General features: G+C 40.5%; 1 protein-coding gene across 2 annotated transcripts; it reads left to right on the forward strand.

Annotated features, from left to right (window-relative positions):
* Nucleotides 1-3,716: 3,716 nt before the first annotated feature.
* Nucleotides 3,717-25,389, forward strand: stk11ip (serine/threonine kinase 11 interacting protein). 2 transcript variants are annotated; one of them, XM_026362874.1, is made up of 26 exons: nt 3,717-3,880; nt 4,178-4,245; nt 4,626-4,828; nt 5,239-5,313; nt 6,503-6,598; nt 6,701-6,808; nt 6,906-6,977; nt 7,198-7,327; nt 7,766-7,869; nt 8,006-8,095; nt 8,954-8,995; nt 9,085-9,252; nt 9,391-9,469; nt 9,590-10,093; nt 10,403-10,611; nt 10,971-11,081; nt 11,838-12,054; nt 13,190-13,356; nt 13,454-13,706; nt 15,442-15,551; nt 16,860-16,957; nt 17,579-17,760; nt 20,992-21,076; nt 22,106-22,188; nt 23,022-23,254; nt 24,160-25,389. In XM_026362874.1, the coding sequence occupies exons 2-26, from the start codon at nt 4,179-4,181 to the stop codon at nt 24,298-24,300; spliced, it is 3,627 nt and encodes a 1,208-aa protein (XP_026218659.1). In that variant the 5' UTR covers nt 3,717-3,880; nt 4,178; the 3' UTR covers nt 24,301-25,389. The 2 variants fall into 2 exon arrangements, with proteins under 2 accessions (XP_026218659.1, XP_026218660.1); XM_026362875.1 differs by having other exon boundaries at nt 17,582-17,760.

Genomic DNA, 25,389 nt, shown 5'->3' on the forward strand with positions numbered 1-25,389 from the left:
CATTAAAAAAAAGATGTGAAATTCGAGCTAGACTCAAAAACAGTGCTGAGAATTATAACTCCCTGACTGGAGGACTGTGCACTACTATATGTGGCCTGTTTGTTTCAATCAGCACAGCCCAACTCCCAGAATGCATAAACAAACAAACAAACAAACAAAGGACTATGTGCAGAGCATTCCTTACATGGACAGACCTCCCCAGTGTGGCAGACTTGTCCATTGACAGTCAATTACACGTCGCCAGCTGCTACCAACGTATATACCTGTGTACAGTAATGCCACTGTGCACGTATGCAGCAAAGTTTCCTATCGATCGGTGAGGCCAAGCCTTGAGGTGTCGTGCTTGCCCACTGAACAGGCTCCTATTAACCCTGTCCAGTGGGGTAGACTAATCTGTGTTTATCCAAGGGCCAGAAATAGAAGTGGCACGTGTAACCTAACTCTGCAGATATAAATGCAGATTATTTTGTTTTGTGGGTGCCCCCTGATTTAATACTATTTGCCCCCATTCATGATCGGCATCCTAGCTCACCTTAGGGGCAGAGGGAGGGAGAAAGGGCATATTTCAAGCTGTCTTTCTCTCCGAGGGTGGGAGGCAGGAGGATACCCAAAGGGCTGTTTGCACATAGAACCTCATATGTCATTTTATGAAACCATGGATGGAAAAGCAGCAAGAGAGAAGGCCTGGCATTTTATAAATACAAGCCTGGGGGCGAGGATTTGTGTCTGGGATGGCCACCGGCTAAAAGGCCTAACTGGCCGCAGTATCTGCCCATGTGTGTAAAGTAGTCCCCACCAAGGTCAGTTACTTAAATTCCTCCCCATGGAATTGTTTAGCAAACACAAACTCTGGATAAACTTCATATTGATAGAGGAAGGTATGGGATCACTGATGGGCAGAGGGTACATACAGTATATGTGCCTCAGCGAGTGTACAGGGAGAGTTCTGTATGCTGTTCACCTCCTTAATTACAGTAAGTCTGCAAAAACTGTACACAGCTTTTAAACCAAAACACTTTATTAGAACAGCTATTTCGAAGTTATATGCAGTGTGTAGTCAAATAAATAATACTTTACAACACACTAAAATATAAAATATGACATTTTAAGCCCCTATTATTGTATTTATTAATAATAAGCTGTATAGTTATACTTATTATTAGATGACACACATGAACAAAGCCTTCATAAAGTATTTATTGACGGTTTAGGAACAAATAACAGCAGAGTCTGAAACCATACAGGTTGAGCACATGCAAACATACTGTCATATACTTTTCTCTGCTACTAGCATTAATCCTTTAGAACAGGAACAATGATGAGTTATTAACAAATGCATGATTTAACAATTTAAATTAACCTTAACTGTGCCCACGTCTCCATTTTAATGCATTATAAATAATCTATTAATTGCACATTGCTGCTTATGAATGATTAATTGTGGTTGTTAAAACAAGGTCTTGCCACGTTAGGATTTGTGCAGCATAAATGTTTAATACTGAAGTTATTCCATGATGCTGATAGTTCCGTTTTTTGGAACTGCTCCTCACTACTGAGAGCTAAACCACTGCCAACACGGCGATCACCAAAATACCCTCTCAGAATGGCTCAGATAGTTTTATCTTAATCGATTCAGTGGTGACATAAACCGCTAACAAGGTAATCCATGTTTGTAACGCTACACTTCATCCAGCTAATTTTGAACTGCTAAGCTTCACAGCAGGCCTGTTGGAACAAACTCAGCCTCAACAATGGCAGCAGCAAGGCAGAAAGTTAAAAAGACTTTACTGTCTGAAAACCAACTTTACCTTGTGCTATAAGACAACTGTCTCTACAGCCAAAATGCATACTGTGGAAGCAAACTAAACTGTGATTTGGCTCTACAAAGAGGGTTTATTAACTTGAACAGTTCCCTAAAGACATCCTAGTGTTCAATGTCAGCAATATATTAAGATATAGTAAGATTAAAGGTTTTGCACTTGCATGCAGAAAAAAACTGCCCAAACTAGCTTTGTGCCAACTGTGTATGAGACTCCCTTTAGCTGGTCCAATGTGCAACATCTCACTGAATGGAAATGTTTACTAAATTACAGTACATAAATCCTTACATGGAAATGTTCGCATCACACGTCCCAAATGGAAAAATGCGTATGTGTGCATGTGTGTGTGCCTGTTAGTGTGTTTGTTTGCTGCCTAGCAACGAGTGATGCATGTGTAAATTAGGAAAGTTTTTGCTTTGTATGCTCATGTAGATCTTTGCGAGAAAAAAAAAGACCTGCAGGAACCAGCTCTCACATAGCGTTGAGTTAACTGGATTTAGAGTTCTCATTTAAAAGACGCTGTCATCCTGATTATACTGTATGTTGATATCAACATTACACTGACTTTGCAGGGGCCTTGTTTCCCCTTCAACACTGTTGAGGTCATCCCTGTTGTAGCAATAACATTTAATAGACATAACTTGCATTGCATCCACTTAAAACCCTCTATCTACTGCAGCTAATATGTTGGTCACATCAAATTAAAATGAAGTTGGACATCTTGTTATTAGTCCGCTTACAAGTTTTTGTTGGTGCAGCACAAATCAAAAACAGACTTTGTTTAATCAGTCTTACTCTAAAATCTGAACACTTTCTGCAGGCATGCAAAGTAACCATAAATAACACTCATCACACTCCACAGCCAACTAGCTATCCAGCTCTGTTTTTTATTGGTGCTATGACTCGGATATGGTTTGACCAACAAGCAGATGTGGTGTGAGTCTCAGGTTGGTAAATTTGACAGCTGGCATTTATTAAAACCTCAGCTAGCATGAATTATATGCCTTACTGTTTAGGCCTTGAGAACTGGGAAGCACAGAGGGTCTAATGTTGACCTTTATTGTATCCATGTAAGATGTGAAATATGCTTAAAAAGATTAAACTTGGAACTTTTTTCATGCTGTCATTTGTAGGATATATAAAATGCTGCTTGATGTGAAATTTGTGCAGAAATGCTGCTAAAATCTTTATTCCAATTTTGTATTACATCTCTTAAAATATACTACTGCTATAACTATTGCCATCATCACAGTATTTCACCACCCATTCCTTTGTAAAATGCTGCAATAATTTTGTGCACATTTCTCAGCATTTAAATTCTATTTTTATTATTGTTCATCTTCATAAACTCAAAACCAAACTACATTTCCTTTCGCCAAAAGCTCCAGGGACGCACAATGTCATGCCATGGCGTGACAAAGTACTGCAAAAGTATTCATATGACTGTGATGATATAACAGTAAGAGTACTTCCTACTATCCTTATATCAGTGTGCAGTGAATGCTTGGCTCCTTGCTGCAGTGCGCCACCCAGGGGCTAAATCCACTCTCAACAGCCTAAAAAAGCAGAAATGAGATGATGGTGATAAATGTGACGCTGATGTTGCAGATTTAAATTCTCTGTAAATATTATTACCCTTCTTTTTCTAACATGACATAGGATTTGTCATGAAGGTTGTTGAGATGGAAAAACACTACAAAATAATGTATGTTTACACAGGTTATTTTACATTTAAGAATCAAAATTCCTATTAAAAAATAATAGAAAACGATTATAAATAATAATTATATATATAAAAAAACTACTTGCTGCTTTTTGGACAGAGAGAATGTATTTTCTTATTTTGAATAAATCTACTTTTTGGTACATCGCAGCCACCGTAGCTGCTTTAGCCACTTCGTCATGTGATCTAAAACTTGTCAACATTACTGTGACAGACCATCAAATTACCACCGCGTAACGTCGTTTTCTCTGTACACAAACATTAACATGTTTAATTGCCGAGTTCTCGAAGTAGGAAGTTAATGTTAGCTGCCCGTTATTTGGCTGTCACTGCAGAGGTAAGTCGTTTTAGCCTAGCTACCAGCTGTTAGCTAGGTAAAGTGCACAGTTTGAAATGCTAATGTTAGCTAACGTTCATATTCATTAATGGCAACAACACAGCAAATGTGTAACGTTATTATGAGACAGTAGATTTGTGGTTTTGTATAAGAATAAGGCGGAGCAACAACTGGAACACGAGGCTAGCAACTTCTCCTTTTCTAGAAAGCTATATAAGAAGTGCTGAAGGGTACACAGTTAGTTTACTGTTGTTTAGATATTGTTGCTAACAGTTAGCTTTGTCTGAAACGTTGCAGGATGGCTGTATCTCACCCTGGTCAGTCCTCCCTTGTACACAGCTTGGCCACACTCCTCCGAAATGATGGTATGTTACAGTGATGATACACTGACACTAAATACCAGATCTGTTTGGGTCTGCACAGTCCGATATATATATGTGATCTTGTCATGGTTTGGTCCTGCTTTATCTTGCACAGATGAGATGTCTAATCAAATCTGGATTTATCACGTAAAAATAATTTTGAAAGGGATTTGTTGCCTTCAGATAGTTTCAGACCGGGCTCTACACCTGTGTTGAACCAACTAACCCGAATAACTATCTAATTTGAGTTTGTCAGCTACGTCCACTGTCCACCATGTGCATGAGATTTGTCAACAAGACTTGTTTTGCCTGCTCCTGTTTTATGCATGCTGTATGATTTTAGATTTCCTACTTTTAACTGAGTCGACTCTTTTAACCTTTAGGTGACTTGGTGCTGGAAGGCAGCAGCACATTGACCTTGCAGGCAACCAGCTTGCACCAGCTCATCAGGCTATTTGAACAGTACTTGCTGTCCAGGAGCCAGCAGCATGGCTTCCTGGCCCTGCCCTCCCATCCTGCAGACACGGAGTCGCTGCTGCAGCTGCAATTCCTGTTTGACATCCTGCAGAAGACCATTTCCCTCAAGGTAGGCCAATACCAGGACCCTCAGGATTCTCCAGAGAGCCTGTTTTAACATGTGAAGAAAACAAAACAAGCACTGTCCAATGGACTTCGGCTTCTAGTGAAATAAGTTGAAAAACTGAAAGCTCGCTTCCCCATTTCAGTCGGAACATGGGGAACTTTGAGCTGAGGAATGTCACTTGAATGCAAAGCATAGTGATTGTTACACCGCTTCACAATAAATGTATGCAATGGTGCATGTTTATTAATTAATCTTAAAAAGTATTGCCATCATAAATCTACAGTGTCAAAAAGTGATTTAATTTTTAAATAGAGCTGTACCGTGAATTTAGGTGTAAATCTCTATTAAAATACACCCCTCCTGCAGTTTGTACAGTATGCATGACATGATGTGTGTCTTAATTTTAAATGCAGCTCATCAACCCACCAGAGGTGAGGCTTCAGTCTGTGGTGAAAATCTTCCCATTCAAATCTCTGAAGTGTTTGGAGGTACAGTTTCAGCATTGGCTACAATTATTTCTTCATTTTATCTTTTTTTTTGTTATTCCAGTCCTGCTTCTTCTTGTCTGCCCTAAAATCCTAAGTTAGCATTGTGCTTTAAACTCATGTTGCTTTAGTGTGCCAGTGTTTTGGGTCATCGCCCTGTAGCATTACCCAACTTCTACAGAGTTTCAGCTGACGTACAGAGATTCTCACATTATTCCGAAGAATTTTTTGATACACTTGGGAATTAATTTCCCCCTAATCACCTGACCAGGCCCTAATGCAGCAAACTTTACTTTAATTTATGATGACCTTTTTATACTGATGTAGTGCTGTGTGTTCTTTCCATATAGTTCAATATAGTTTCATCAGTCCACAAAACATTTTGCTAATACTGCTGTGGAGGTTCAATGTGCTCTTTGGCCAATTTCAGGCAGCAATGTTCTTTTTAGTAAGCAGCAGTTTTCTTCATAGTGTCCTGCCATAGACACCCTGCTAGTTCAATGTTTTACATACTGTAGACTCATGAACACAGATGTTAGCCAGTTCCAATGATGCCTTTAAATCTTTGACTGTCACTCAGGGTTGCTTCTTTACCTCATTAATGAGTGTTTGTTTTGCTCTTGGGGTCATTTTGACTGGCCGCCCACTTCTTGGTAGAGTAGCCACAGTCTCAAAGTGTCTCCATTTGGAGATTGTTTGTCTAACTGTAGACTGGTGAATTTCGAAAGTCTTTGATATCACTTTGAAACCCTTTCTAGCTTTATGTAAATTAACAATTATTGATTGTAGATTCTCTGAAAGCTCCTTTTGGCCAGACATGACTCACATTAGCATATTCTTTATGTGCGGAGCAAACTCAAAAGGTTTAAGTGTTTTTTGTCAGAGTAGTTCTAGTCCTAACTAGATTTCTGAACTTATGCTAACCAATTAGCTTTTTTGAGGTCATTATTCCAAGGGTTCATAGTTCTACTAGTACTGTGAGGTTTTTATGGTCTCAATAAAGACAAAAAACATCAGACTGTTTTGTGTTATTACTTTAGGCACATTATATTTGTTAATACTCTTGACTTAGATAAGGATCGGATTACATTTCATGACAAATGAATGCAGAAAACCATGAAATTCCCAAGGTTCACATACTATTTTTGCCACTTTTTCTTGTATTCTGTACTCTTTGTACTCTTCTCACTAGCTGAAGCGGATTCCCCCACACTGCTTAGAGGGACTTAGAGGAATCTATTCCCAGTTGGAGGTATTCATCTGCTCAAAGAGTCTCAGCTCCCTGGAGGTACTTTTAATGTGTCATACTTTGTATGTCAGCATGTGTCCGTCAGTGTTTATATAGCATGTCTGACAAAAAGAGATATTGTGTTTCTGATGTGTTTACTAGGAGTTGCTTTCTCTGTGTGGAGGTGACCTGAGTTCGGCACTGCCCTGGCTGGAACTGCATACACTTAACTTCAGCTACAACTCCATTGTCGCCCTAGACCAGTCACTAGTGAGAAAAACAGACACACACACATGTAGCACTGTCAGTGTTTTAGCCAATATTTTTTTTTATCTCACTCAAGCCTTCTCAACTCATTCTTCCATAGAGTTTACTGAACATCCTGAAGTCTTTGGATCTAAGCCATAACAAGATTCAGGACTGTGCCGAATTTCTAAAGGTAGGACAAGTACCATCATTTGTGAAAGTATGATGAAATATGTTTTAAACTATTTTTTATACTATGTTTTATACTACTATACTAATACTTCCCTGCTTATCAAACACCCTATCAAACACCAAGACACATTCTTTGCATACTAATCAAAACTAATCAATACTAATCAATCAAGCCTTCTCAACACACTCTGATTGTTTTATTTCCTCTTTGTTTCTCGTAGCCCTTGAGTGAACTGGAACATTTGAATCTTGGGTACAACTTCCTCCAGAGGGCGCCAATGTTGAGCCTAAGTGCCAAGGCCAAACTTGTCACACTCATCCTCAGAAATAATGAACTGGAGACTATAAACGGTTGGTAGACTGATAAAGTGAGTCACCTACTGTTCTTCAAACACAGATAAATAGTCGCTGGCCATATGAGAAAGAGCTGTTTGGCTGAATTGGCAAAGAAGGGCTGAATCCATGATAACTTAAAACAACTGAAAAAACAGGGAAGCTAAGACTAAGACTTTCTCCAACAGTGACCCTCACCTCAGTTAGAATTCCTCTTGTTTGTCTTAAAGATAATTTATCATAACACAGTGGAACACCCTATAACCATACCACTGCTGGATTGTTATGTCTCTTTGGATGAGAAGAGGAAATGGCATTAAAATCAAATTACATACTGAAGCTCCCAGTTTTAGTGATCCCCGCTGTTCTGTTACATATTCATCCACATGCTTAGGTTGTTTATGTAATTTAGATATTTTATCTCTTTTTCTGCCTTGTTGCTATCTGCTGAAGCAGGTGTGGAGCAGTTGTCTTCCCTCCAGCACTTAGATCTGGCCTATAACCTTCTTTTGGAGCATTCCCAACTGGCTCCTCTTTCCCTGCTGCACTCCCTCAACACAGTAAGAACACACCTACACAGATTTACACCCACAAAGGCTCCATTATATAATTTAGTGGACACATTTATTTTCTTTGAATATTTGCCTCACATACTCCGAAAGCAGTTTGCTGTAAAAATGTGATATATTCTTTTAGCTCAACCTTGAGGGCAACCCGCTGTTCTTCCAGAAGACCCACCGCACGTGCACTGTTCGGCATCTCTCCCCAAAGGCCGCCAGTCTTAGAGTGAGTAACAATTATTGCCAGACCTAACCTTAAACCAAGTCATCACCCTAAAATTGAATGATTTGTAAGATTTAGATTTAGTTTTGTCCCCAAAAGGAAGTTTAGTGCCCAAAATGTAAATGTTTGCATGTTCCCAGAATTTAATTTATACCTCAACTTAACATCTAACATCATTACATCTGTGTTATTCATATGTGACAATACACCATTTACATTTTGACAAATTATTCCTCCAACAATGGGAACAGTCTCCAATAATAAAATCTGCAGTGGTCTTAAAAATAGCATAAGTTAATCACGGGTCACGGATCACTGTTGTTTGCATCTGTCCTCACAGTTGTGTGGAATGAGTTACGCTGCAACATTAGGATGGACAATGTATTAGGAGTAGAGCGATGTGCAGGCAGGCTCATAATAAAAGTGTCCAGTATGGCTACATGACTACACAAGGCATAATGACAGCTACTGTAAAATTCACCAACTCAGCAGCTGAACACTGCAGCAGGTCACATAGTGCCATGGACCCTTGAAATGCCCTTGAAAACATAAAATTGAAGTGGGAACTGTTAAATGTCCAAAGTAGGCTGGCGGTCTTAAAGTCTGCTGTTACAGTTATTGCAGCTCGAGGCTCATGTGTTTTTCATCAGCCAAGTTATGTATGTCTTGATTTTTACGTGAAAGCACAGCCTCTCTACACGGAGAGAACAGCTCTGCCATGTGTGACCTGAAAGGTGTTTCTACGTCACTTGCTGCACTGCAAATTTCTACTGGCCTGTGGTCTCCTGCCATACTCTTCAACAGGCCTTAGTAAGGACAAGATATGACTGAAATAATGTTTTCTTCTTTTCTTCTTTACAGCTCAAACTTGATGGTATACCACTTTCCTCATCTGAGTTATCGGTAGGTTTCTCAGTCAGTATGTGATTATCTACAACTTTTCAAACGTGTTCAGAGGTAATCTTATATTCTGATATATATCTCTTTTGCAGGTTCTGCCAAAAGCAGCTCAGCTTCTGACTCAGGTCCAGACTTTGCCTCCAGTTGCCATGCCACCAGAACGGAGTAATCTAGAAGTGTCCAGCGGTGCTGGGGAGCTTAGTGACAGCATGTCGTTTGGTGAAGTAGGAATCTCACACCTTCACAGGAAGAAAGTCAAGGTATGACAGCTGCTCTCTCCGTCATTTCTCTATGGAAGTAATTTTTTTTAACTCACAAATCCTAATTCGTAACTTAATTTATATTTACTAATGACTGACAGACTCAATTTTGACATTTGTGTTTTTTTTGTGCTTCAGAGTAAAGTGAAGGTGCGGAGGGCCAGTATATCTGAGCCCAGTGATACAGATTACGAGCCCCGACCGTCCTCTACATCAAGTGGGTTTTCGTGTACTGTCATTTTAACTTAACTCTGAAAATACGACTTTCCACACTTGTAGTTTAAATTACTATCTGCTTGTAATATTGGTTACAGGATTAACACTCTGTCTCCACTAGGCATTGTCCTCGCTCATCAGCACGAGATTGAGCGCATGTCCAGCTTCAGAGATCGGCTGGGAGAGGATTGGTTGAGGTACCAACACCATCTAGATGGAGGTTCTACATCCAGCTTCACCACCACCTTCTGCACCAACCAGCCAACCCCTCACTATCAAACCCTCCAAAATGGCCTCAGCACCACCGTGCCGTGTGCTTCCACCAGTCCTGAGAAGCAGCCTTCTCCACTGTCAGCCCCAGAGGTCCTCCCTCCACCTCTTCTTGCATCTGAGCCCAAGACAGAGACATCTGACATGGATGGAGACCTGGAAACAGAATCCACCCTACAGTGGCCCAGCCAGAGCCCTCGACTGACAGAATCCACTTTGGATGACAACATGGTGGATGATCAGATAGCATGCCAGGGAACTGTGAGTTCTCCAGGGCAGAGTCCAAAGTCCCAGGTGCTGGCTAGACAAGAGAGCATAGGTGCTAAGGAGGAAGAAGACGAGGAGGATCTAGGAGGTAGGTATTTAAAATGTATTAGGGTTTATCACAAGAACCAAAATATGCAGCACTGCTGTGATGTTTTCAAGATATGTTTCCATTAGTGCTGAATTCATCAAACAACCGCCAATATTATCTATGGTTCAGAAGGTAAAGAATGTACAGTGTAATATGTTAAAAATCTATTTGCACTTCTAAGGCTAATAAAACTGCATGTACAGTATATTTTCATTCAAATGGAATTGAAATGAATCCACACAAATAGCTTATTTGGGGTCTCCTCCTCTACAGATTTCCTTTCTCTTCTCTTTTTGGTTTTCCCTTTAGTGGACCTGTGTCACCCCCTACTTGTTGGCATCTTGTCTGACAAAGAGGAGGAGTGTGACAGTGAGCAGGTGAAGAGAAGGAGAGTGTTTCTGTGCCTTAAAAAGGGCCTGATGTTGGAGGTTGATATGCAGCGCGGGAAGGAGAGATGCCGTCTGGAGCTGGACAGCTTGACTCGGGTGGAGACCACAGAGGCATCATGGATGCGTGCGGTAAGACGAGGAAGCATGGAAGCATGGGTGGAGAAAGAACATATAAAAGAAAAGATGAATCACTTGTGGGCACTTATTAAAGCAAATAACGTTAATTCTCAGAAAAGCCTCCTGTGTTTTATACTTGGCTGGATATTAAAGGATATTTTTTAAAGTCTGTCTTAAAACAACAGGTATAAACAGTAAAAGGGCTTTTGCTTGCTGCAATCATTTCTCCGGTTCATGCTGGTCATGACTTGATCCTTTTAGTAGATCCTTAGTATTCGTATCTTTGTGAAAAAACATTCCAATAACATCTTAATAATTCTTAGAAGAATTTAAAAGTATTTAGTTTAGTTTTTTTTCTCTTTTTGTCTCAGGACACAGAAGAGACGCTTCCAGCTGTGGAACTTCAATTCGACTACATCAGCAGGGAGAAGAGGAAGAAACGCTACGTGTTGCTGGATGATAACCCACAGGAGGCACTTCAGGTTAATAACACACACACACACACACATTTACATTCGTGCACACACAATCGGTCCTATTGGCTAACTAACTATTTCACAGCTTCCAGAAGCAATATTCATTCGGTAATATGTTATAAGTCGTCACGAGATCAAGGAGTTCACATACTACACAGATTGCCCCCTACCCCAGCCCTTGTTTTTAAATGTGCCCTCATCGAGCAGTACACTCCGTACTATGTTTACTACAGTGGCTTGTGTATGATTTTCATCTTCTCATATTGTGCAACATCATCTCTAAGAAACCAATTCCAGAATTGAGATTTCTTTCAGATTAGTGACGATTGGTCAGGGATTTATGATGAATTATGTTTTATAAACACACGCATAGCTCAAGTGACAAGTATAAACCTCCAGCACACACCTTCAACTCCACCATAGCTTCTACTAGGAACCACACACATTGTGCTAGTGTTTATGGAAACACTCACACATGTCCTACAACACGGGACCAGTTATGACGTATCACGTAAAAATTTAACTTGAGCTCTACTGATTTTTAACCTTTAAGAAACTTGCTGAGACTGACAGTTTTTAGTTGGCAGCTGTTATGAACTTTATAAAGCTTCATATGCATTTTAGAGTCACCAGACAGAACAATTAAAAAAGTATCTTTAGCATTGAAAAGGCACTTTTGCAGTAAACATGTTTTCTTTTTTTATTCTTCTCACAGTGTCAACATGCCCTTTACATATACAAATGTTATTGTTTTCTGACTAGGCTCTGACTGATGTGCTGTCTCATGTGGTGGAGGAAAACCAGCAGCGTGACTCCAAGCTTCGCCCCAGCTGCGTTCGCCTGCAGTGCCTCCGCTGCAGGACAGAGTTCACGCAACAGGGAGATGGCAGTGAAGAGGAGGCAGGAGGGAGAGCCAGGAGGAGGGGGGCTGACGTGGACGAGCCAGACCTGAGTGAGGCTGAACATGATTGCAGCAAAGGTGAGAGCCATGAAAGAAAAGTTACAGCCAAAATTATCACTCTTCACTGTTTTTTTATCAGTGTCAGCTGGATTTGTGGCTGAAAACTGAAGATAAAACAGAAAAGACACAAGACAAGGTCGTGCATTTCACCTGGCACATTGTCACATTCATGCACGTCATAGCAGTTCATGCCCGCTACTCAGCTATCAGGCTCCTATTGGTTTTCTGCACACGGTTGCATATCTTCCCAAAACAAAATTTTGCTTTCCGATGTACCAGAAGAAAACATTCCAGGAGTTATCTCCGTTCTTTTTTTTTCTCCACATGACCCTTTCTGCTGAGTTCCCATCTCTGTAATCAGCAAGAGGCAGATAATACCCTTTGCCCCGGCAGCCACTTCCCAGTATTTCGACCTAACCCAACATTAAGACCTGCTCCAGCATGCAGAGACAGCGCAAAGGCCTCATTGACAAATGTTTTGAAGACTTCTTGGAACTAAGCTCATGTTTTAGGGCACTTAATCTGGTGCTCAGCTAAAATTTCATGCAATAAGTACCTTATTCATTCACACGTGTCTGAACTTACACAATTATTTGTCTGTGGATTACAGAAATACATGCCCTGGAGAAAGGGAAATAATTGTTCCGCGTATGAAATTTGTTTGGAAAACAGGCGTTTCCAGTTTTGAACGTTTGCATGATGATTGATTTTGTTGTTAATATATATTGACTTGGATGATGTAGTTTTACTTTAAAGCACTCATATCTGTGAGACACTGAGAATTGACTGACACGTTCCTTAATTTCATGGATGACCAAACTAAAGCTGCTTCAGACAGACCTTGGCTGTGTGTGGAAAAAGTTTTGCCAGTCATGCTTGTGCACTTTCCTGCTACAGTGTAGTATTTCTTCTCTTTACTTTCATGATTATCACAACCAATTATCAGATAAGATTTAAACACACAAATGAACATGAAACAGGACACCTACACTAATGTAAGGTAAATGTTTGAACCAGGTAAACCATTAGAAGGTAGGTCTACTGTAATGACCCATTACTGCCATGAGGGGGAGCACATCATGTTGTTTGTCAGTGACCAATGTTTTTATCCTGACATAGACTGTTTTATATATACTTTGCTTTTCTATCACAGGAAACAGTTATTGTTGTCCAGAATGTGATAGCGACCATGTGGTCCAGCTAGCTGGCCAGACAACACCTTACAGCAGTACACCCATACATCATTCATCAGTGCCCAACAGTGAGAATGATTATCTTGATACAGCCCAGAGCATTTACAGTTCCAATAAGGCCATTAAGGTATTTATGATCAGTTACACTTATATTTTTTTGGTTTGTTTTGTCTTTTATCTCTTTTAATCTTTGTTACTTTCGTGTTTTCCCTTTATCAAATCAGGACGACTACACAGATGGGAGTATAAGCAGCAGCCCTATCCTGGAAACTGCCATCGCTTCAGAAGATCCCACATTTGCCACTGCCCAGGGAAGCTCCTTCTTCATTGGGGATCGTCCTAGTGAAACCTGCAGCCTTTCTGACAACACAGATTGCCAAAGTAGAGAGGACCTGGCTGGAAGCTACCATTATACTGCTACTGGTTCTACACCACCTGATGTTCAACCCCAGCCTGCAGGAAGATCAGATCTAAAAGGTGTGTTTTAGTATCTCAACAGTTCCAAAGTCACTTTCCCCATTTAATACTCAACTTTAATTTATAGAAATTATACATTTATACTAGTTTTGATGAATCTATTGAGGCAATAGAGAAAACAACTGTGCTGCCCTTTAGTAATATTAAATAAAAAAACATTTTAACAAGATAAAAAAAAAGATGCAGCGCTGATAAGAAAGAACACGAAAGAATTGTTGCTTCAAAATAAAAGTGCTATCATGGAAATTCAACACACGTGAAAGTTTCAGTAATGTTTTTCTGATGATGCTGCCACACTTTCCCAGACCTCAAAGTGACATCTTTAACAACTCTCTGATAATTTTAATTTACAATGATTTATTACAAAGAAAAGCTGCAAATCTTAACATTTTAGATCCTGGAACCAACAAACTGACAGCTGAAGCCGAAAATGGATTTGATTAATAGATGATCAGACATCCAAGATAATGTTGTGATGTTGTGTTGGAAAAAAGGCCAAACCACAGTAAAAAGAAATGTTTTTTATTACCATTTATTCAAATTCTAAATTCACCTGGTCATTGTAAAACATATCAACTGTGGCATATAGTATAAACTGTTTACGTCGGCTTCACTAGCTTTCCTAAAGATCTATTTAAGTCCTAATTGAAACTGAGCAGAGATGGGAAGGATTTGGATCCTGTGGATATTGTGTGGCACACAAATCCTTCGTGAAGCTCAGTATCTCTTTGACAGCATCCGATTTCCCCCACATCTGTCTGCCATTTTGAGATGAACCATGTGGTAACTGTGCAACAAGACAGATTGGAGTAATTACTGGAAGTGATGGGAGAGGGAAAGAGAGAAGGAAGGCCTGAGAGAGGGAGGGCTGAATCGTAATAATAGCTTTCTGTATGTTTTTTTTGTTGTTGTACTGTAGTTGCAGTGTCAGTACCATGTAATCTGTCCTTCTGAAACCACACTGGAGACAACTCATACCCATCCCAAAACTCTGACTGACACTGAATATAGTATCTTTTTTTGGTGACAGTATATCCATTGTTGTAGTGCAGAGCCCTGATTGTCTTCTCTCTGAATAAGTGCTTTGTCTGTACAGATAAAACATATGTGTGTGTGTGTGTGTGTGTGTGTGTGTGTGTGTGTGTGTGTGTGTGTGTGTGTGTGTGTGTGTGTGTGTGTGTGTGTGTGTGTATACATACTGTATACCTTTCACCTTTAAAAAGAATGTCGTCTGAAGGTTCAGAGGTCTTTTTAATCTGATCCCTGTTTGTACTCTCCTCACATGAAAGACATTGGGTTTGTTTTGGCCTCTGCAGGTCCGTGCCTTGTCATTTGTGATTAGCTGTAACCATTCATCATTGTTGAAATAACCTCTATCGCTGTTCATTGGTGGATTTATTGCTCCTAAATACCTTTCTGCGTGAGGGCTGTTGGCCAGTGCTGCAGTCTGCTGCAGTAAAATTTGGCTAAAGTTTCACAAAAGCCAAGAAATATGAAAGTCAGCACAGTGATGCCAGGAAACTATGGCTCAGCTATTAATGCTAGATATGATTTGAGGGAATAAATAAAAACAGTTATTCATTTCGAGTATTTCAATTCTAATTCAGAGAGATTTGTGTTTTAAAACAGTGCTGAAAAATACAAGTAATACTGGCACTGAAATATAGCAAACAGATACTCCAGTGATATCTTAGGTTTGGTTAGTACTAATACTGAACAACTGTCGCGTTTGTAGATGGCTTGGACCTACTGTCTGAAGACTATGAGGCGGTGGATCATCGGCTGAAGCTTTTCCTGGATGTGGAGGTCTTTGAAGAGGAAGAGGAGCTCCACTCTTTCATTAAGGTACTTATAGTAATAGTAAGGCATCCATGCTTTAAAGTCCTCAGGCAGGAGATAATCTTACATAAACCCCTCACAAAACCAGCAACTGGTCTTTTTAATTGGCTCTAACTGTGATTACTGAACTTTAGAGGTGGATTTTGTTATGTTTGGACAGAGCCGGGCTCACTGTTTTCTCCTGTTTCACTCTTTATGGTAAGTTAAGCTAACCAGCTTCATATTTAACGCACAGGCATGAGCATGGCGTACATTGAACCGTAGAGTAGATTTTCCAAAATACAATTTGGGTTTTGTTTTGTTTTAAACCCTCAAAGCAAAACCCTGTGTGTTGGTGGTTATTAGTTTACATAAAGGTTGGCAGTGCTTGCAACATAAGCAAACTGTCATCACATTTCTGTTCAATATGCGGCTTTACTTTTGCACGGAAATATAGTAAGACATTTTTCAACTGCACCCTGCCTCATTAAACCAGTGTTTAATGAGGCAGAGAAGAAATCCTGTGGAATAACCAAATCTCCATGGGCTAAAAGAAAGGTGCTCTTGAAGTGGGTTTAAAATATAGATTTTTGGGGCTTTAAAAAAAGCAGATATTAAGGCAGGAAACATTATTAATACCAGACTGCGGTTTAAACAGATTGTAGCTAGTGCTGGCAGCCTGTGACTGATCACTCAAATATAGCAGTACAATGTTTTTATGTCGCAGTTATTGTTTCTTTTGTGATTGTGGTTTTTAAAAGTCCTCTAACATGACTCCCTAATGGCCAAGAGATTCCAGTTTAATAGGTGGTGACAAGTTTAAGACCTACAGCTCTCGCGGTTTCATCTCAGCCATCCAAGATGAATGCAGTCAGTTGATCTCCGGGGAGTGCATCCAGCCCTGCTCTTCTTCTTATTGTGTAGCCACTTTTGAGTCGTTTTGCACCCCCCCCGCTGTCACTCGACGTCCTGTGAGACCTCTGTAAAATACAGTGAGCTCCACAAATCAGCAGGCTGTTGCTTTTCTCTGTCGGACACCTGGACGAAGAGCAAAGAGCAGAACAGGGCTGAGCAAACCACAGCTGGAAACTTGAGGTCCCCCCTCTATTCAGCTTAGTCTGTTTTTTAAATGTTTTTTTTAAACAAAAACAAAAGACAGCTTTGATTTTGAACTCCTAAGAAGCTTGTGATAAGATAAAAGTTTTGAATTTTGAACTGTATGCTCAATATTATACTGTACAAGTCGGTATTCAGGGAGCATCATCTGTTTAATCGTCACTATCAGTGAAAATGTTTTACTTTATGTCATATGTCCTTTTTTCTGTGTGCCCTTAGTTGTCCTTTGTCAAATTTGGGGAGCCAGGGGAAGTGCCCTCTCTGTTGGTGGTGTCAGACAAGCGAATCTATTTCCTGGAAATGACATCAGAGATGCAGTAAGTGGAGCGGTTCTGGCTCAATGATTGAAAAGCAGGTTCCACACTACAGTCCACAATTATGACTTTTAGTGTTGGTGTACAGCTCAACACCCTGGATGATATTGCATAACCTGTCCAGGTTTCTGGGTCACATCTTGAGAACACATTGACCTCAAAGTGTCGTGTTGAATGTGAAGTATTTTCTCTTTCTGTCCACTTTAGCCGTTTTTTTATTTTTAGTTTCCTCTGTCACACAAATGAAAAGCTTTTTGTGTCTGATCAAAACCCAGTCCGTTTCCCTCAGGTCTGGAGGCTGTGCGCTGATGGTTCTCCCAGAATGGCTTCAAATCCACTGAGATTTTTACACCATAAGAACTGACGTCTTGTTCTTAGCACTGTGCAAGAAATCAATCTGTCATTTTGGATATGACCTTTAAATCTAATCCCTGAAAAATTAGGCATTACATAAGGTGTTACCATGGTTGTACTGAATAAACTTTGGCTTTAACAAACACATCTTAAAGTGTTGTTCTGGCAGTCACAGCTCCAGGTGTCAGAGATCAAGTAAACCATTTCATCTGTCTCACCACGAAAGTACATTTCCTACACTTTCTAACGCCTTACATCTCTTCCTCCCAGCAGAGCACAGCTCTCTGACTGGCTGCAGAAGAGAGACAGCCACCCAATCCTAGAGCTCAGCTACCTGGAGGTGGGACTGGGTTCTCAGAGCATCCACATGGAGTTTGGAGACGGAGGTGTGGCCTACACCCTTCTCGTGAGGGACAGTTCACGCTGCAAACGCTTCTTTGGCCTGTTGACAGGTAAAGGAAAACACGACCAAACACGAGCAGATTTGTAAATAGTTTCTGTTATATATATGGAAAAACACATAAAAGGAAGTATTGTTTTGTGACTATAGTCGAAGAGGGAAACTCAATAAGTCTGATCTCTCTGTACTTACTGGTTATACTGGTTTCATCTGTTGCCTGAGGACACTTTGAGGGAAGATGCCACAAAATAAACCATGGACTAATTTAGATTAAAACAAGTTGTAGAGCACCGTTGATCCCTGAGGCAGGTATTAGAACAGCATGTTCCACTCTTCGCACTGTGCCACAGACTGAGAAACCCAACCTGCTCCCCTCACAAACTAATACTATACCATATGTGTACTGTGGGATGTAAATGTGTGTCCCGACCCTCTTAGTATTGGGTTCACACAGACCGAGTACACCCTGCCCAGACCAGCTTGTCTAGAAGGAAGAGAGGCAGGGAGGAAAACCTTTTATTAGAGGGGGGCTCCTGCTCGGGTTTGGAATGTCTGGAAAAATATGGAACATTAATTTGACAATGTCCAACCCCTAAATGTTTGAAGAAAACAAGAAAACATCTTGGCTCATATGGAAAAGTGGGGATGCTCTGTTCTAGTACACATAATTGTACATTTAGGGGAATGTGCAGTAGAAAATTGATGTGTATTTTCCAGTTTCAAATGACCACTTTTCACTTTAGAACATATTAAATACTAGAAAAAGCTTTAAATTCATTCAATAGACGAACTCTTTAAAAGGTCAGTCCACTTTTTGACACATCTCTTTAGCTTCAGCTGCCATCAGATGCTATGAGAAGTGCTGGAACAACTTAATATTTTTTCTGGTGTTGAATGCAAGAACATACCTTAAAATTGTTTTAGTTCATTTTTGCTTTTAATCACATGACAGTTGGGGTTAAAATGTCAAACGAGACATGAAAATCAGAAGATTCTCTTGTAGAAGTCAGTGTTTAAATGCCAAAAATGTACACGTAACGTAGAAGATGTTTAAACTTTATTGCACCCTTATAGACAAATATAACTTTAAAGCCAATTCTGCTTTTCCTAATGCTAAATTAACTCCAAAGCAGCTGTTGTAATATTTTGTCAGCAGAAGTACAGAAAAGCTTAACAATAACAAACCCCGTCTATCATCCAAGCTGGCTCCCATCATGTGGACAAAATACAAAAGAAAACCACAAATGGAATGACGAAGGACTCGCTGGCTAGAAGAGAGAGAGAGAGGATGTGGTTATAGTCAGGACGGGTTTCTCCAGCTTGAAGCTTCTTGCTCTAACCGAGCCTGACACGACTGTATTGAAACATAACACGAGATAACACGAGACCTCTGGCATCTGCAGCCTGAGGAGACAAAAAGTCTTGTCAGGCATCAGTGTTGCTGATGTGCTCTGTTTCTGTTGGCCTTGTTGTTTTCTCTCACTTAGAGCAATTTGTCATTGTCCTCTGTTGTCGAGCTCAAAGTGTGTGAGAGTGATGGATATGTCAGAATTGATGGATGAAAAGCACCTTTAGTTTCTTTACACACTGGAAATCCAGAATCTGATCTTCAGCTGCTTCCTGTTTCAGCTGTCCAACATATCAAACAGTGCTGTGGTATTTGATTCCATGTGAGAATCATCAGGGGCATTGGTGTTGGTGTTTTAGGCGGCCAAAGAGTCTAAAACAAGCGGAACCAGCTAGAGTTCATCCTCTGCAAACATGGTTCTCAACAGGCTCGTCTTGGATGGCAGCTCGCCGAAACTGTCCATGTTAACACGCTATTTAATCGTGTAGTTAGTCTGACACTAACTGTTTCTCCTCAAACACATTTAAATGTTCTGCCAAGAGTGTGGCCCGCTTCCCTCTCAAAGAGAAGCGATTACGAGGCTGTGAAGTGAATCTGATTAAACCTGACATTATTTTATGATGTGCAGAGAACGTAAAAACATCAGAGACACGACAGGGAACAGGAATCGAAACAATCGCTTTTGATGAACTCCAGAATCCACAACATTTCAACAGTTCGGCTGTTCAGAAGACGCCATGGGAGCTGTAAGACCTTGTATTTAGTCCTCGTACACACCTATAGACTCACTTCTGGGAATATAGGAGTGTGATTTTTGTGACGCACATGGAAAACTGATATTTTTCCTTATACCCTTCCCCTGTTAGAGTGTATTGATAAGACAGGAGTTGTTTTCTCCTAATCTCATTTTCAGCCCCCCCTTCGTCCCCTTTCTTCCCCTCTCCTCCTCTGTGTCCCTTTAAATCCTTTTTGAAGTGCTGTCTATTCAAACTTGACTGTGAAGCCACACTGCAGATATCCTGTCCACGTTGTATTGTTGTCGTCCTTGATGTCACGCTACAGTTTGCGAATGTGAGCGTGACCCAGCGCATTGTGTTCCCAACATTTTCTCACCCACTGATTCTATGAAGTAGAAATCCTACACCTGCAACTCGAGACCTTTTGGCTTTCTTATTCTAGTTACAATAGGAGAAGAAGAAGTCTCAGATTGAGTTTGGCTTTTGTGTGTAGACTTCTTACTACGATTGTCTGGGTGTGACATTTTGCCCTACTGTACCCATTCTGTTTTTCAGACGGGGGATAGTTTTCACTTGGTTTCTGTCCCTGCATGAGAATGTTTGCATCGACAGTCTTTAACAACAGTGTCGGTACTTGTTTCAACATCCTTTTATCTTAAACTTGCATGAAGGTGAGCAGGGAGATGCTGAGTGTAAATGAATCATCTCATGGATCTTTCATTGGAAAATAAGGTTTCAGGGTCTTCTTATCCTATCCTATCCTCCTTTACGTTTGTCTCTTCCGTATCATTTTTGAGTCTGTTGTGGTTTCATGGATGGATATCATCATGCAGGTGCAGTTCAGGGCTGCAATTAATGTGTATTTTTATTATTGGTTAATTCTATGATTAGGTTTGTTGGTAGAGCAGTCATCTAAGAACCATAGCGTCAGTGCTTCAACTCCCAGTTTCTCTTGGCCACATGTCTATGTGTCCTTGGGCAAGACACCGAAACCATGTAGTAACACCATCATCTGTGTGCAGTTGTCCAACACCAGTTTGCCCAGGGGGATCTGTACAGTCATTACTTTAAAGAACTGAAGAGGCTTTTTAAGCAGGAGAAAATGTCATCCTACAATTTAAAGTCCAGTTTTCCTAAACGTAACATAACTAGATAAGCTGTGGCCTGGATGACTCACTCTTTTTCCCCTCTTCTTTAGGAATTGTGCGTGAGATGGCTCACAAATCAGACAGCATGCTGAAGTCCATCTCGACCACAAGGCTCAACCCTCAGCACCATCTCTGGTACGCTCCACTCAGCCTGTGTACTCCGACTTTGTGCAGGAAAGCTATTGGATGCAGTGAGAAAATGACAGCTCTGACTTTATTTGTGCAGATGCTGAATGATGTGGTTTAACTAGTGTTGTGTGCATTTGTATGTGGTTGGGGAGGTGTAAGTTAAAGGGAGCCATGTTTGCAGAAGTTACAACACTGCACATTTGTGACACATCTTTAGTTCATTACAATCAGCTTTTTTAGACTTTATTTTGTAAAACTGCCCCACTAAATTAGCTGGTAAACCACATCTTAATTTGTAACATGTGTCGTGCTAGAAATCATGAGGCATGTGGTGTTGTTTGTTATCATCTTGTGTTGCTTTTTTACACCTTTTTAGATCTCAGCTTTCTTTGGGCTCTTGGAGAAAAAGAACATCTTAATTATCTTAACGACTCCAGAAAAGAAAGCAGCTAAAACATTTTCAAGAACAAGATGAAAATGTGCAAAAAACATGCTGTAAAAATCAAAACATTTCAGCCATACAAATGGGATTTGTAACAGTCTGGACAATCTGGAAAACATATTTTATCCAACTGAATAAATAGCCTAGAAACATAGTGAGCTTTTCAGTGACATATGTAAAGACTAACTTTAGTATGAAGAGTGGATTTGACTCACTAATACTTCAAATCTCCTAATTTGTAATTGGTCCTCATGCAACAGCTCAACAATCAAAAATTAAAAACAAATCAAAGCAGCACTTTCATGTGTTGTGAAGCAGCAAACCACACTCTCAGAACACACTTCCAGCTTTTGCACAATCAAGGTCTTATCAACTATTACTAGGTCAATTATCCCCTTTGCTTCACAGTTACTGTAAAGCTCACCCTGTGATGTTGAAGTGCTTCCATCTGAGATGTCGTAGCACAAGCCACAGCAGCCCCCTGCTATCTTTGTGAAGACAGTGTGTCTGCTTTTAACTAGCTACTAAGGAAATCTTTGTGCTAATATATGTACATGCAATATTATGCCAACACTTGATTTCTTTTGATCTAGGGATCTAGTGTGTGAAGACATCCAGGCAGATGTGGAGGATGGCCAGCTGCAATTTTTTTACATTCTGGCATTTGTCCTACAAGGTGACATGTCTGCTTTTTCATTAACTTCATCATTGAGTCCATGTTAGGTTCTTTTTTTCTTAAGACACTGTCTTCTTCATGATGTCTCTCTCACTGAGGTCACTGGAGAGATCTGCTTTCAGCTGATTTGATCCATCCAGACAGAGGCTTATTTAGTACATGCTTATTTGTATCAAGAAGGGTCAAAATCCAGACACAAACATATCAAATTTAATTACTTTGAAAGATGCAAAGACGTATTACCTGAGCCTGCAGACAGAGAAAGACAGAGAAAAACTTGGTAGGTTACCATGGAAGGTAAGACACCGTGGCACAGTTCCCATCCCTGTGACCCTAGAAGTATTGAATGTGAGTTCCAGGAAAAAAAACTTACTTCCTTAAAAATGAAAACAGTTGGTAGAAGAAGATGCCAAATACCTACATCTAAATGTAAGATGGAAATGTAAAAGGGAGGGTGTGCTTCATGGGAGGCGGCTGATGTGAGGCGCGTGTTGGTGTTACCAACCTTTGCTGTAAAACAAGGCCGACAGCATTGTCATGCATATGATGTGTCGTGCACGTCAGACAAAAATGCTGCGGTCTCTCTGCTTCGGCCGAGCCAAGGTAACTACAGGCTACACACAGCTGTGCACGCCGGTGGAATTTGAAGTGCCATAATTTCAGCATGCCTAGATCTGCCTTTTGCCTCTGCTCACTCCTCTGAATACAGATAAAATCTTGACAGCCATATTTATGAAAGCTGTATTTACTTTTTGGCTAGGAACACTTGGAGGCATTAGACATTAATAAACTTACTGCAACATATTGTTCATATTGTCATATTCTTCTCTCAGAGGACATTTGGATGCCGTTAACAGTGCTGGCAACCAGGGAAACTCTCTACCTGCTCAGAGAAGATCACCAATGGAGGAAGAGCCTACACAGCCAGACAGTGAATGAAAACAAAGAACAGAGCAGCGGGAGCGGGAGCGTCGCTGTCTTAGAAACGCTGCCAATCAGCTGCGTGAGCTCAGTCCACCTGTGGCCTTCAGACCAGTGCAGAATAGATATTAAGCTGTACGATGAGGTGGGTATGATTTCCACAGGGACGAAAAGCTGTACGAAGTGTAACTTTTTCTGCTCTTTCTGCTGTAGACAAAACACCAACGTCCAGCTGCTGCTCATTGTTACATGTTTGCACTTCAGCAGAACCACCGAAAAAGTAAAGATTAGGAAGAGTAGTGCTGTTGGGGGTGTGTAACTGCATCTTCCTCGTTCTCATTTTGCCTGATAAATGAAATTCTCTACAACAGGTAGCAAAACAGACTGCAAATGTTTGATTTAACTCCCTAAGTAAAACAGCAGAAAAGAGCATTTGCATGGAAAGTCTGGTATTTGGCTCATTTGGTAGTGCTGTTTTCAGTTAAATGCAGCCCGAGATGTTTGTCTCATCCCATCGTCTCTTTTCCATCATGCATTTGTCCCAGCTGTGAGCTCCTGAATCGAACCAAAACTGTAAAAACAGGTATTTATCAAGCCATGTTATGTGTTGATTTATCCCACATGTGCATATCTTCATTGCCTCGCTGACTGGTTCCACTAATTGCTCCTCTTTTCACCATGTTCTATAAACACGACCACACAATTTGTTTACTTATCGCAACAAAGAAGAATTTGACTGGAATCAAACTCATTCAAGTTCTGTTTGATGTTAGAAAATAATCCAGGGCTTGATCAATATATTGTTAACAACAGCATGTTCATTTAGGAGGTCAGTATAGGGCCGCACAGTGTTGGCCAAAATGCATATTGTATTGTTTTAGATGGTTGATACAAATGTGATATCAGATTTGATACATGCAAACACTGCGTTTTTTGTTTCTCCTCATTCAGCAGCAGCCTGTAACAGTTAGCGGTTTTGTCATGTTGAATTTCCTTGTGATTAACTGCTTTAATTTTCATAGTTCCCCGTGTTGTGTTTTCTTCTTGCAGACAGTGAAACAGGAGAAGACGTGGTGTGTGCGTTCGGAGAGCGCTGAGCTCCTCCAGGGTCTGCTGGCCTGGGTCACAGCACAGTGGGAGGCCATGTTTGGAGTAAAACTGCACACAAGCCTGCAAGACAAAGTGGCATAATGGGGAAAGAACAGGACAAAGGAAAGTTGCGGTGTGCGCGCGCCCCTGTTTCTTGTTGGTTTGTTTGTATGTTTTGTTTTTTGTGTGAGCATTAATCTGAGTGTTGGTACTAAGAAATGTTCTGTGAGTGTGAGTGAGTGCATCTTTATTTTCCCTCTACACACTCTGCACTCAGTCTGGTCCCATTACGCTCGTTGCTTTCATCCTCTTTTAAACCAAGAACTTGGAAATGATTGCACTCATTCATGTGGTACACAAGTCTGTAAAAACATGAGTTGCATAATATTTCCTCCAGATACCATCCCACTGATCCTTTCTCCAGCTGAAGTGGAGTGTGCCTTGTTTACTTCCCAGCTGCCATGTTTTCTTATTGAAATGCACCTTAATGCATCTTGTAGTGTTTTTCAGTCACTTCGGCATTAAGTTGATATAGCTCAGATTGGAAGGACATTAAGTTGGAAAGAAGAAATGTTATGTTTAAGGATTTGTAGAAGAGCTGAGCTGAAAATTGTTTACCCCCTCGTTGTTAAGCTGGACAGAGTCCTTCCTCATCATCTTAGAGCACAGTGGGTTGTAACTTCCCGAGCTCAACACAAGGCTGGGGCTGGTTCTGAGAGGCCAAGACTCTAGATCACTTCAAACCAAGCCCCCCCCCCCCCCAAGCTTGTGACGTTCTCTGCATTATGTTGTGTGAATGGACAAGAACAAAGATGAACAGTAGGAGTTTATTTCTTTAGAACATGGGACCAGATGTTTATTTGTATGAATCTTTTTGCATTTTCAGATGAACTGTATGAAAAGAATACAAGTCACACACTGTCAGTGTTATATGTGTAAGCAAATCCTTGTTTATACGTCAGTTTCAAATGTAACACAGAACTGCTGCTGCACCTGTCAGCATCGCACCTGTAGCCACTGTGATGTGAAACCGCATGTGAGGTAAAGAACTCAGCACTGTTAATGTCGATGAACCGGTATGACCTAATATATGCTTTGTTTTGTTTTTTGTTTTTCATCATGATTTATGAGAGAAGTGTCTTTTATTTTTATATAAATATGCAGAAATGTGTGATGTGCAGAATTACATAA

This window comes from Anabas testudineus, chromosome 2, assembly GCF_900324465.2.
Source record: "Anabas testudineus chromosome 2, fAnaTes1.2, whole genome shotgun sequence".
Classification (NCBI taxonomy): Eukaryota; Metazoa; Chordata; class Actinopteri; order Anabantiformes; family Anabantidae; genus Anabas; species Anabas testudineus.